The sequence below is a fragment of the Panthera uncia genome, chromosome E1 (assembly GCF_023721935.1).
Source record: "Panthera uncia isolate 11264 chromosome E1, Puncia_PCG_1.0, whole genome shotgun sequence".
In the NCBI taxonomy this organism is placed as follows: domain Eukaryota; kingdom Metazoa; phylum Chordata; class Mammalia; order Carnivora; family Felidae; genus Panthera; species Panthera uncia.
Genome location: NC_064814.1, coordinates 59,538,724 through 59,551,494, shown reverse-complemented (window position 1 = coordinate 59,551,494; position 12,771 = coordinate 59,538,724). Strand labels below are relative to the sequence as shown.

Below are 12,771 nucleotides of genomic sequence, written 5' to 3'. Positions count from 1 at the left end.
ACACAGGGGCCAGCTCCAGCCATAGTGGACAGCAGGGCTTTTACGAGATACACCCTCACTTGGAGTACCCCCCACCGCCCCCCGCACTGAGATGTGCCTGTACCTCACCTCCCTCTTTGTTCTCCCACCTGCACATGGCCATGCCCCGGCACCCACTTTCCCCCCCACACACACATAGGGCCCCTATGTTCCCACTGGGTGCCTGCAGCCCAGCACCCCGGCACAGCACCCCACACGCCCCCACTCTCCCTGCCAGGTACAGAGGCATAGAGCCATGACCCAGAGTCCTGGGGGCTGGACCTTTTACTGGCTGCCGGGCAGTCTGCAGGGCTCCTCGGGTCCAGTCCCCTATTCTGCTACGCCACACACTGCTGGGCGGGCAGCAGGCCAGGTCACCCCAGACACTGCACCGCTCTCTGTCCTATGCCAGTCTAGGCCCAGGGTGTCTGCTTCAGAGCCCATATAGCTAAGGGCCCCCTACACAGACCCAGACACAAGGCTCTCCCCATAGTGTGCCAGGGAAGCTTGGCCCGGGATGAGGTAGGCACAGACCAGGAGGGGCCGTGCAGGAGGTACAGGCTACTGCCAAAGGGAATGCGGGTACCCACGGCCACTGCCAGGCTGCCTTGGTGCTGGCATGGGCCGGTGGAAAATGCCAGGCAGCCTGGGGCCTTGGGCCAGCTGGAGGCTGCTCAGAGCCAGGGCTGAACCCAGTGGGGCGTCCCCTGGCCCCTGCAGTGCTGCCACCCCCACCCCAGCACATCCAGTTCCCTCAGGTCGGGCCAGGCTGGCCTGAGAGCACAAGGACCACTTGGGGACCGAGAGAGCCCCTGATGGAGCCCGGGCCTCGGGTACCCTTCGCTCCTAAGTGTGAGGGGACATGGTGGTCCAGCTTCCAAGCAGAGGAGCGACTTCCAGGGGCCAGGGCAAGGTGACAGCTGGGTGTTGAGAGTGCAAGGCAGAGGTCCAGGAAGTGTGTCGCCTAAAATGGTAAAGCCTGTCGATAGACTCGCAGCCAGCTGCTCAAAGCGGCACCTGCCGGGGTAGGAATTTGTGGAGGACAGCTGGAGGGGAGGGCGGGCGCCTTCTGAACCTGCACCTGTGCTGAAGTCCCCTCAGGTCACCCTCTTGGCCGTGCACCTGACAGCCCTTTAGCCTGGATCCCTGTGCTGGCTGCCTCTAGGGCACTGCCCGGCACCTCTAGGCACTTGCCCGGTGCAAAGCTGACCTCTGTGAACTCCCTCTCCACTCACCTGCCAGTTTATTAAAGCCTATGCCAGCGTGAAGTCGGGCAAACACACAGAAGCGTGCAGAGGACAGAAATGTATGATATAACAAATACCCACAAAACAAACAGCTACTGGGGCGCTTAAGTGGCTTAGTGGGTCGCGTGTCGGAATCTCGATTTTGGCTGATGATCTCACGGCTTGTGGGAAGGAGCCCCTGCGTCGGGGTCTGCGGTGACAGTGTGGACCCTGCTTGGGATTCTCTCTTTTCCCCTGCTAATGCTCTCTCTCTCGAAATAAATAAATAAACTTAAACAAAATTCAGCTAGTGCTGCTGGCACAAAGATCAAGAAACAGAACGTAGCCAGTTCCCCAGAAGCACCCCTCACAATCTCTTCTCCGTTAGGGTAGCCACATTTGCACTTGGGGCCGTCATTTCCCTGCTTCTCTTAAGTCACGGTATTCCTGTTCTGTGGCCCCATCCCTGCGGGGGCTTCCTAGATGAGGGGTGACTCTTCCCTGCAAGTCTGGGTGACGGTGCTGTTGCGGCGATGGGACACACGGGGGCGCAGGGTTCAAGCCGGCTCTTACCTGTGTGTGGGTGGGACGCGGGGAATCCAGAACCTGGGAAGCGGGTTGGGGGGCTTCCTTCTAACGGAGCCCCAGCCAGTTTCTTTGGTCTGGGAACTTGTGGTCCCCGGCCGGGTGTGGGGGCCCGATCCCTCTCTACCAGGAACTTCCTTGTGGCCCAGCCAGCTGCTGTGAAGCCTGTAAAATACTATACAGTTAGCAAAATATTACTATTATATAAATATAAATATAAATATAAATATATATATATATATATACTGTTATTATGAAACGGTAAGCTCCTACTGTATGCTTGCTCAGCCTTGTAACTCAAGGCAGTTCACATTCATTTTCTTTTTTTTTTAAGTTTATTTTTGAGAGAGAGTGAGCAGAGAAGGGGCAGAGAGACAGAATCCCAAGCAAGCTCCATACCATCAACAAGGAGCCAGATACAGGGCTCAAACTCACCAACCGTGAGATCATGACCTGAGCCAGGATCCACTCTGAACTGATTGAGCCACCCAGGTGCCCCTCACATTCGTTTTCTTATTTAGTGCTCTTGCCCTAGGAGGTAGGAACTAATCTCTCCGCAGGGAAACATCCAGACATAAAGCAACCTGCTTATGATAGCACAGCTTTTGAGTGGCAGAGCAGGGTAGAGCCCTCCTTTTCCTTACTTCACCGCCCACGCTCTTAGCGACTATCTGTACTTAACTTCATATTATAGTCCTTCCACACAGTGAAATATCCATCGGAAGTATATTTTCGAATTTAAAGAAATATTTATTTTTAGGTCATTGCATATTAGGCTTTCAAGACTGGGCAGCTGGAAGAGGCCCTGGGACCCAGACTCCTGCAGGAGGGGCTGGCAGCTGGAGAGGGGCCTGCCTGCTTCCCCAGGCCTCCTGGGGACAAGCTTGGGGCCTTTAACAAGGATCCAGACTGAGTCACTGGGGCTGTGGCTGCCAGAGATGCAAATTCAAGGGGAGGGTGGGCGGAGGTGGGTGGGGATGCGGCCCCTAGAGACGCTCTAGGTCCAAGGACCTAACCCGGGGGACCAGGCCCTCCTTTGCTGGGCCACACACTGGAGCGTTCGCTGAAGGCACCACAACGGGCTGGGAACTCTAACCTGTTAGAAAACTGGGGGACGGGTGGTCAACAAGTAAACCAATAACTAGAGGAGAGAATTTCAGAAGTTAAGTGTAATAATAAGGAAACCAGATGGGAAAGGAGATGCGACGCGCTGGGGAGCGTTCTTGAGAGGGTGGCCCAGAAGTGTGACTCCACCCCGCCCCCACTGTTAAACGGATAAAAGGTCCCCTCCGTGAAGGCGCACCCCCGAGCCGCGCCAGTGTTAGGGACCAGCGCTTGCTCCGCCGGGGCTCCCTGCTAAGAACTCCAAGGGGATCCCTCCCATGTGAACCTCTAGCTCGGTGCGGGAAGCTTCATCAGCTCAGTTTTTGCAGGTGGCTGATCCTAAGCTCAGAAAGGCCCCGTGGGTCCCCAAGGTCGTTCGGCCAGGGAGGGGCGGAGGTAGGGCGGAGTTGAGCTCAAATCTCAAATCCAAAGAATACTTCGGGCTGCCTCGGAGGTGGCCGAGGCCGGCCTGGTGGGCTTCCCGGGGGGTGGGGACGATGTCCGGCCTCCCGGTGCGGTGCACGACACGCAGGAAGGAGCCAGCGAGCCCAGGGCACCCCACCCGGCTGGGACCCGCAGAGCGCAGGCACTTCCCGTCCCGTCCGGAGTGACCCCCTCCTGAGGCGCCTCTGAGGCCAACTGCAAAGACCGCCTCTTTTAGAATATAGAAAACTAAGCCAGCCCAGCGACGGCCGTGGGTGCAGGACTGGGGTCTGGAGCTGCGTTCCCAGCCCGGGACCCGAACGGGACAACTCCACGCCCCAGCTCACACCACGCGCCACGCCGCATCAGCGAGATTGCACCGCGACGCAGCCTCCGCCCTTGTTAGCGCCGAGACGTCGCGCCTGCGCAATGAGACCGCACGACCTGAGGTGCCGGAGAGGGCACGGGGACGCGCACGCCGGGACGTCGGGGGCGGAGCCTCTGAGCCTGGGAGCCTCTGATGGGCTGCATCGGGGAGGGGCGGGGTAAGAGGCGTTCCTGGGCGGGGCCTCGAGGCCGGTTTGGAATTTTTGGCGCGAGCCGGCTCTGCGCGCGTTCACGGGCCGTTCCCCTCCGAGAGTCCTCCCGCCGGGCGTGGGGAGCCGTCGACTGCAGACCCCCGACCGCCTGACTGCGCCGGGGGCTTCCGCGGCCTCTGCGGATCCGGAATCTGGGACCTCTCTGGGCCGCGCCCCGCCCACCCGTCAAGGTGAGCCCAGACTGGGTCCTGAGGGCCGTCTGCCGGCACTTCCTCCCGGCAGCCCCTGCCCCCCTGACAGCCCCTGCCGCGGTCAGCCTCACCCGCTCCCGGTCCCAGCCCCCAGCCCCCAGCCCCCAGCCCCACCGACGGCCCCGCCCCGTCCCGCCGGGTCGGGCCCTGCCCGCGGCGGCCCCGCCCACTGCCCCCGCGGTTCCTGGTGACTGCCACCGCCCTCCCGGCCTTCCTCGGTGACTACGCCCTCCCCCCCCATACGGGTCCCTCCCCGGGAAAAGCCCTACCCACCTTTCATCTGCAGCCCCTCCCCCGAGGCAGCCGGCCTATTCAGCTGTTCGCCAGGCTTCGCCCACCGCCACGGAGGTGAATCGGCTGTGGCCCTGTCCCGGAGGAACTCACAGTCTAGCGCGGCAGACCGTGGTCAGCGATGTGTCCGGCCCAGTTTGCGGGTGAGGCCCCCGAAAGGTCCAGAGGCCACCCAGGCCTGGCCTGGTCAGGGCCACCCAGGATTCTCCCTCCCCTGTCCCATCATCCCCAAAGCTGTGTGGCCAGGGCGGTGGTGCTAGAATGAAATGACACTGGGGTCGCCCGAGAACTGGTTTAAGATGCTCCAGGTGTCTGGAGTGGCGCCTGGGTGTCTCAGTCAGTTAAGTGTGTGCCTTTGACTCAACTCAGGTCACGATCTCACAGTTCGTGGGTTCGAGTCACCTGTCAGGCTGTGTGTTGCCAGCTGGGAACCTGGAGCTGCTTCGGATTGTGTGTCTCCCTCTCTGCTCCTGCCCTGTTCGTGCTGCTCTGTCTCTCTTTCTCCAAATAATAAACATATTTTTTAATGTTTATTTCGGGGACAGAAGATCTGAAGCCGGCTCTGCGCTGACAGCACAGAGCCTACGTGGGGGCTTGAACTCGTGAACCATGAGGTCATGACCCGAACTGAAGTCAGACCCTTAACGGGCTGAGCCACCCAAGTGCCCCTCCATTAAATTTTTGTTTTTAAATAAAATTTAAAAAATGCAGATGCCTGGTGTCTCCAAATATGCTAGGACTGGGCCTGGAGGCTGTACTTGTAACCAGCAGGGGGTTCTGACACCCTGGTTCTGCACTTTGAGAAACCCTGAGATGGGAATCCTGAGGTGAATACCGGCGGAGGAAGGGTCCCCAGGGGATGTCGGATGGGGGTCCCTCCCCTACCCCTCACTGCCCCAGCGACAGACTCCAGAGGACTGCTCCCTCAGGTGTCTGTTCCCCATTCACTCCCTGCTTCTTTTGATACACTGTGGCTTCCTCTCAAAATTGGACTCCTCCTCTCTTGTTTTCTTGTTTTTGTTTCTATAATAACATTATGGCAACACACAGCCCTCTCTCTCCCAACACACACCCTCAGGACCACCGCACTTTGGGTGTGTTCTTTCAATTACTGCTCAGAGCATTATTATATTTTACTTATCATGTAACAGCATTTATTTTGGTTTTCTCAAAATTTCTTTAAAAGTTTGTTTTGAGAGAGAGCATGTTCGAATGGGGGCAGGCAGAGAGAGGGAGATAGAGAGAATCCCAAGCAAGCTCTGCACGGTCAGTGCCAAGTCCAATGCGGGGCTCAGCTCAAACCCACAAACCATAAGATCATGACCTGAGCTGACACCAAGAGTCAGAGGCTTAAGCGACTGAGCCACCCAGGTGCCCTATTTAGGTCACCTTTAATTTCTTTAAGCGGCTGAAGGAAGAGTGGATGGAAAGCAAGTGTATATGCATAATGTTGGCTACAGCGACCCTCTTATTTGTCACTTCTGGTTCTCTTCGTTTGTCCCTGCGACTCGAGTTACCATCTGGTGTCATTTTCCAGTCCAATGTAATTTTGTTCCCACCCACCTCTTTTGGGCTCTTATTTGTAAGTGTGTTAGGTCTATACGTTCAGTGCCCAGTATACAATTGCATGCTATCGTCCACTTACTTTTTATACCGGCTAAGAGAGGAGATATGTATTTAACCGTCTTTTGTATGACATACCAGTGCTTTGCTTCTTCGTGTCGATTCAGATTACTGTCAGGGATCACGTGCTTTTGGTCTTGAGAACTTCCTTTAGTTTTTCTTACAAAGCAGGTCTGCTAGCAGTGGATTCTTTCTGTTTTTACCTGGGAAATGTCTTTATTTTGCCTTTAGTTTTGGAAGATAGTTTTGTTGGATATGGGATTCTTGGTTGACAGATGTCTCCCCCAACACTTTGAATAGGCCACCCGCTACCTCCTGGCCTTCATTGTTTCTGCTGAGAAGTCAGCAGTTAATCTTAGGGGAGGTTGTAAGCGATGAGGCCTTTTTCTCTTACCGCTTTCAAGACTGCGTCCTTGGTTTTGGTTTTCAGCATTTTAAAACGGTGTGTCTGTGTGTGGGTCTCTCCATTCGTCCTCCCTGATGCTCCTTGAGCTCCTTGGCAGTGTTCGTGTGTTTTTCTTAGGACGGGGAGGTTTTTTTTGTGAATCCCATTGGGGCAGTTTTCATCTATGATGTCTTAGCATATTTTTCTTGCTCCTCCCCTTCTTTCCTCTGCTGCACCTTGTACACACGTTGGTGCACCCAGTGGTGTCCTGCGTTTCTCCGAGGCTCGGTTCCCTTTTCTTCGTTCTTTTTCCTCTCTGTTCTTCAGACTGCATAATCTCTCTTGATCTATCTCCAGGTTCACGAATCATTCTGCCATTTCAAATGTACTGTTGAACCCCTCTGATGAATCTTTTCATTTTAGTTCTTGCACCTTTCAACTCCACAACTTCCCTTTGGTTCTTTCTATAATTTCTATCTCAGTATCAATGTTCTTTATTTGCTGAAATGTGGTCATCACGCTTCACTTACTCTTTTCAGCGTGGCTTCCTTTAGTCCTTTGAACATACTTATAGTGAGTACTGTGACGTCTTTGTTAAATTTCACATCCGGTCCCTCTCAGGTACTTTCTTTTGTCTGGTTTTCTCCTGTGTGGGGGTCACATTTTCCTATGGCTGTGGATATCTTGTAATTTTTTTTTTTTTTAAACTGGACATTTTAGACAATGTTATAGCAACTGGCCTTACTGGCTTCTTCCCCGCCTGGAGGATTATGACTCGTTTGCTTGTTTATTTTTTAGCGACTGGCTGGGCCATTGTCGCGATGTCTCTTTCCCCTGCAGCGTGAAGCCTGGGATGCCGCTCCTCAGAGGGCCCAGCCTTGGGCATGTGCACGGTCACCTTTGAGTGACAGTGGTTGTACGGGCCTCTCTTTGTCCATCCCCGTCCTTAGCTGTTGGGCTCCACCCATTGTGGGCTGATCGTTCTGTTGTTTTTCTCAGTGCCTAGGGCATGGATTGCTCCGCAGACTGATCTAATTAATTTGGGGCTCCTTTGACAAGGTAGCTTTTGAATTCAATGTTTGAGGTTTGTTTTGACCCCAGTAAGGCTCTTGTCCCCAGTTCTGTCTGGGAAAGTAGCCGGGCTGTGGGGCACTTGTTGCACTCATGGAGGTACCAAGCTTCCTCCTATTTGCTTACCATCAAAACCTCCAGAGTCTTTGAGAGTGTCTTTAGGCTTGAACTTCCCACACATCGTTTCAAATAGCGTGTGTGCGTGTGTGTGTGTGTGTGTGTGTGTGTGTGTGTGTATTTTTTAGGGAGAGCTTCAGAATTTCTCTTCGATTGCCTGCTTGTCTGTAGACTGAATCCCTGGGCCAGAGCTCTGGAGCTAAGGGCAGCGACACAGGTGCCTGTCTGGGTGACACTGCTGCCTCAGGGTGGGAACAGTAGCCTCTGGCCTTCTCGGCTGGCCTTTCCCGGTGGGGGACCTCCTGCTGGGGTCGGAGTGGCTGGGCCCCAGTGTCCCTAGCCCTCCTGCCAGATAGGGCTTTCGCCCCGCTGCACTCACCTGGAACTTGGGCCTCCCTCCGTGGTCGGAGGCGGTGGTCTGCTGAGTGAGTGCTGGCCCCACAGCTGTGAGAACGAAGACAGGAGAGAAACTGGGATTTCAGATCTTTGTTTTCACGTTCGAATTAGAGATAAGGGATGGTGGGCCGGCATCAATATTTCCCCCTTACGATTTTGGAAGAGGGTGCGTATCCTAAGGCCAAACAGCTGGCTGTGATGGGGCAGGGGTATACTTGTGGGGTCCCTGGCTCCAGAGCCCTTCTCAGCCAACCTGTGCTAGACTGCGCAGTCTCCAGGACATGGCCTTGGGGTTTGTGGTTTATGCTTCTCTGGCCTCCAAGGTACAGATGACTGCATGCAGGCCTATGTATACTTGTCCTCTGCCTCTCCCTGCAGGTGCGCGTCCCTGTGGCCTCCATGTTTAAAGCGGAACGTGTGTGCAGAGTGGACGCACCTCTCTTCCGAAGCCTCTTCGGGGCCACAAGACCAGGCACTGTTTGAGCGGACACACTGCTCTGTCCTGTGCACCTCAGGGCCTCCTGTGCTGGCCATGCCTGTGCCCACAGAGGGCGCCCCTCCGCCCCTGAGTGGCACCCCCGTTCCAGTCCCAGCCTACTTCCGCCACGCGGAACCTGGCTTCTCCCTCAAGAGGCCTGGAGGGCTCAGTCGGAGCCTCCCGCCCCGGCCCCCTGCCAAGGGCAGCGTCCCCATCAGCCGCCTCTTCCCTCCTCGGACCCCGGGCTGGCACCAGCCCCAGCCCCGGAGGGTGACATTCCAAGGCAAAGCCTCTGAGACCCTTCAGAGCCCCTCGTATGACCCGAGCCGGCCAGAGTCCTTCTTCCAACAGAGTTTCCAGAGGCTTGGCCGCTTGGGCCACGGCTCCTATGGAGAGGTCTTCAAGGTGAGTGGGGTGACAATTCCTCGGGCCTGCTACTGCTACCACCCCCGCCTGGAGGGGACGGTGTCCTGGGCAGTCCACTCCCCTTTCCTTCCCTGAGAGCCTGCTTCTCCTGGGCTGATTTGGCTGCTTTCTCCTTCCCCCTACTTAGGCCCTCCGCGCCCCTCAGTACACACTCCCCCCTTGTGCAGGGCCTGGCACGCCTCACAGTGGCTCCTGGCTGCCTCTTTCTCCCGCCCCAGAGCAGCCTCCTCTGCGTGGCGCACACCCCACGCCCCATCACCTCTCAGGCCAGCAGGTGCTCCCGCTATACCCTTCATGTCAGCTTTTTATTTCTCCTTAAAATATATTTCCCCTTTATATTTCCTCTACAACGGTAGTCTTCCTTACGTAAGTACTACCTGGAGACAATTTTGTTGTTAAGAAGCACAAATAACGCGGCCCCTAGGCTGGTTCTTCCTGGAGGAAACCGCTGGGCCTCTCGGGTGGGTGTCCTTCCTTCCGGATCTTTTTCTCTACGTCTCCACAGGGTTGACCAGATACGGACAGACTCTTTTTGTCTCCCGCACAGTGGGTCGTGCTGGCCACGTGTTCGTGTAGCCAGATTTTTCCACGTGGCCTCGTGCCCCGAGGCCCTCTTGGGGCAGTACGTGGAGCTCTCAGGGTGGCCCGTCCAGCTCTGCTGCCGCGCACGTGGGCTCCGAGGCGGATGCCGTGCTCCGCCTTCCATAGTGTGAAGTCCTAACAGGGGCCGCCAGACCGGCCTCCTGTCCCACTCGCGGGTGCCACCTCCCTTCCAGGTGCGCTCTAAGGAAGACGGCCGGCTCTATGCAGTGAAGCGCTCTATGTCGCCCTTCCGGGGCCCTAAGGACCGGGCCCGCAAGCTGGCCGAGGTCGGTGGCCACGAGAGGGCGGGGCAGCACCCGCGCTGTGTGCGGCTGGAGCGAGCCTGGGAGGAGGGCGGCATCCTGTACCTGCAGACGGAGCTGTGTGGGCCCAGCCTGCAACAGCACTGCGAGGCCCGGGGCGCCGGCCTGCCCGAGGCCCAGGTCTGGGGCTACCTGCGGGACACCCTGCTTGCCCTGGCTCACCTGCACGGCCGAGGCCTGGTCCACCTCGACGTCAAGCCCGCCAACATCTTCCTGGGGCCCCGGGGCCGCTGCAAGCTGGGTGACTTTGGGCTGCTGGTGGAGCTGGGCGCGTCTGGAACCGGTGAGGCCCAGGAGGGAGACCCCCGCTACATGGCCCCTGAGCTGCTCCGGGGCTCCTACGGGACGGCGGCCGACGTGTTCAGGTGAGGGCCGGGAGGCGGGAGGCCCTCGGCGGGCTTGGAGGGCAGGGGACGTGCAGCCAGCCGGGGGAGGGAAGTGCCACCCTAGCCCCAAGTCAGGAAGCCTCGGGCCGGGACGTCCCGCCCGGAGGGGGTGGAGGCCCGTCCTGCACTGGAGGCGTCTCTGCAGAGACCGACTCTGGGCAGCGGACCCTCTGGCCCCTCTACATGGATCCCCCGTTTCCTCACCTCGCCCCCACAGCAGGGACAGTTGCTCCATTTACAGGGGACGGACACAGTGGGGCCGAAGGACTTGCACAGAGTCCACTTAGCAAGCGGGGAAGCTAGGGCTGGCCCGGGCAGTGGGTTCCGTCGTCCAGGCGGGTGACCGCCGCTCTGCCTCTAACGGCCGTATCCAGCCTTGGCGGCAGAACGATGGTGGTGACGTCAGCACCCGCGTTGCCTGTGCAGTGACGGGTGCCAGGGGGACTCACCAGGTGGTGAGGGGGCTCTGTGATATGGGCCTTTTCGGGACCCCCAGCCCCTCCCTCCCCACTTCCCTGGCTCGTGGTGGAAGACAGCAGCCCTTCTCCACCCTCTTCCTGGGCAGCCTGGAGCTCTGGGGTCTGGGCCCCAGGGCCAACCCTGCCCCTCTCCTGTCACCGCCCCCACCCTTCCCAGTCTGGGCCTCACCATCCTGGAAGTGGCATGCAACATGGAGCTGCCCCACGGCGGGGAGGGCTGGCAGCAGCTGCGCCAGGGCTATCTGCCCCCGGAGTTCACTGCCGGTAAGCGGAGGGCAAGGACGGGAAGGAACGTGCGGCCCCAGGGAGGCCGGGCTCACGTCTGGGGCCCCTGGGCTCAGGGCCGTCACCCCTGACACGGCCCCGCCCTGTGCACAGGCCTGTCTTCTGAGCTGCGTTCTGTCCTCGCCATGATGCTGGAGCCTGACCCCAAGCTGCGGGCCACAGCCGAGTCCCTGCTGGCCCTGCCCATGCTCAGGCAGCCTCAGCCTTGGAACGTTCTGTGGTATATGGCCGCCGAGGCCCTCAGTCGAGGGTGGGCACTGTGGCAGGTAAGGTGGGTGACCGCGACAGGGTGCCCAGCCGCGCCCCCCGGCCCCAGGGCCTGCCCTGCCTCCCTTGTCCCTGTCCCCTCAGGCCCTGCTTGCCCTGCTGTGCTGGCTCTGGCACGGGCTGGCTCACCCCGCCAGATGGCTGCAGCCCCAGAGCCCACCAGCCACCCCGCCCGGCTCGCCACCCTGCAGCCTCCTCCTGGACAGCAGCCTCTCCAGCAACTGGGACGACGACAGCATAGGGTGGGTGAGAGCTGAGGACGCCGGGGGTGGGGGAAAGGGGCAGTCAGCACGGCCAGGCCGCAGCCCCGTGAGGATTCGTGGCGAACAGGAACCCTCCCCCAAGCCTGCCCCCCGCCCCCCCCACCAGCCCCCCCGCCATCATACCCTGGGAAGGGAGCCAAGGCCAGTGGGGGTGCGGCCTGGCCCGGCTTGAATGCGGCGGTCTCCTCCAAGCTCAGTGCAGGGACCACGCAGAGCAGAGCAGAACCGGCAGCCTCACGCCTGGGGCGCTGCCTCACGAGGGAGCAGCGCGAGGGCCACGGCCGCCGCCACGGTAGGGCTGCGGTGCCCACAGGTGAGGTGCTGTCCGTCCTCTCCGGGAACACAGTCCCCAGAGCCTGGGGAGCCCGAGCCCCGGGAAATTCCTTGCTCCTAGGTACCTGGCGGCCAAGTGAGAGGCTGTAATTAAGAAACCGCTTGGGGCACAGTCCTCAGGAGGAATCACGCCATTAACCCCTTTTTAAGGAAATGTCACCCATCGCCATGGGGACGCTTTATAGCAGACATGAGGTACCAGATAGGCTTCCTTTGTCAGAAGTTCATTTGTCAGCCAGCTGTCGAAACCCACATGTTCTAAAAAAAGGAACAGAGGTGGCCTTTGAGTGGTCAGATGGCCTTTAAAAGTTGTGAAAGTGCTTTTTTCAAAGGGCACCATGCTCTCACTGCTCCCGACTGGGGCCCCTGCCCATGTCAGGAGCCTGGGGTCTGCACAGGGCAAGGGTTGACCTTGCTGTGGCCCCCTCCCCATGCACTCCCCACCCCTGACACCTTACTTGTCTGGCCCACCTGTGCAGGCTCTCCCTCTCTCCAGAGGCTGTCCTGGCCAGGGCTGTCGGGAACACTTCCACCCCCCGCAGTGGCTCCCCTCCCCCCCGGAGCAGGTACACACTGAGGTGAGCAGGCCCAGAGTCCAGCGGGTGGGAGGTGGTGGCTTTCAGATCCTGAGTGTCATCTGTCTCTCTTCCCCCCACCCCAGGGAGGCCCTGGACCTAAGTGACATTGACTCTGAGCCCCCTCGGGGCTCCTTCCCCTCCTTTGAACCTCGGAACCTCCTCAGCCTGTTTGAGGACTCACTGGGCCCAGCGTGAGTCCACAGGCCAGCCTTGGTGTTTTTAACCTTTTAGCCACCACCCCCTCCCCATTCCTCCTGGAGGCTGGGGTCCCTCTGGCAACTCCAGGGGTTCCTTCTGCCTGCCATGTCTAATAAAAGGTATTTGAATCTTGGGAGCACCCAA

The 12,771-nt window shown here is 58.7% G+C and overlaps 1 protein-coding gene across 4 annotated transcripts; it reads left to right on the top strand.

Annotated features, from left to right (window-relative positions):
• Window positions 1-3,956: 3,956 nt before the first annotated feature.
• On the top strand, window positions 3,957-12,760 carry PKMYT1 (protein kinase, membrane associated tyrosine/threonine 1). Of its 4 annotated transcripts, none has more exons than XM_049637352.1 (9): window positions 3,957-4,125; window positions 4,433-4,580; window positions 8,408-8,912; window positions 9,710-10,203; window positions 10,861-10,967; window positions 11,082-11,254; window positions 11,340-11,497; window positions 11,711-11,831; window positions 12,331-12,760. In XM_049637352.1, the coding sequence occupies exons 3-9, from the start codon at window positions 8,562-8,564 to the stop codon at window positions 12,622-12,624; spliced, it is 1,698 nt and encodes a 565-aa protein (XP_049493309.1). In that variant the 5' UTR covers window positions 3,957-4,125; window positions 4,433-4,580; window positions 8,408-8,561; the 3' UTR covers window positions 12,625-12,760. The 4 variants fall into 4 exon arrangements, with proteins under 4 accessions (XP_049493309.1, XP_049493312.1, XP_049493311.1 ...); XM_049637355.1 differs by lacking the exon at window positions 11,711-11,831 and having other exon boundaries at window positions 3,961-4,125; window positions 12,331-12,429; window positions 12,513-12,760; XM_049637354.1 differs by lacking the exons at window positions 3,957-4,125; window positions 4,433-4,580 and having other exon boundaries at window positions 8,464-8,912; window positions 11,716-11,831; window positions 12,331-12,429; window positions 12,513-12,604.
• Window positions 12,761-12,771: the final 11 nt, after the last annotated feature.

Excerpts from the sequence above, each read along its gene's own strand:
- PKMYT1 (XM_049637352.1), top strand. The coding sequence starts at position 8,562 with ATGCCTGTGCCCACAGAGGGCGCCCCTCCGCCCCTGAGTGGCACCCCC. Across the intron at positions 8,913-9,709 it reads CCTATGGAGAGGTCTTCAAG|GTGCGCTCTAAGGAAGACGG; the intron begins GTGAGTGGGGTG and ends CCTCCCTTCCAG. Across the intron at positions 11,255-11,339 it reads GAGGGTGGGCACTGTGGCAG|GCCCTGCTTGCCCTGCTGTG; the intron begins GTAAGGTGGGTG and ends CTGTCCCCTCAG.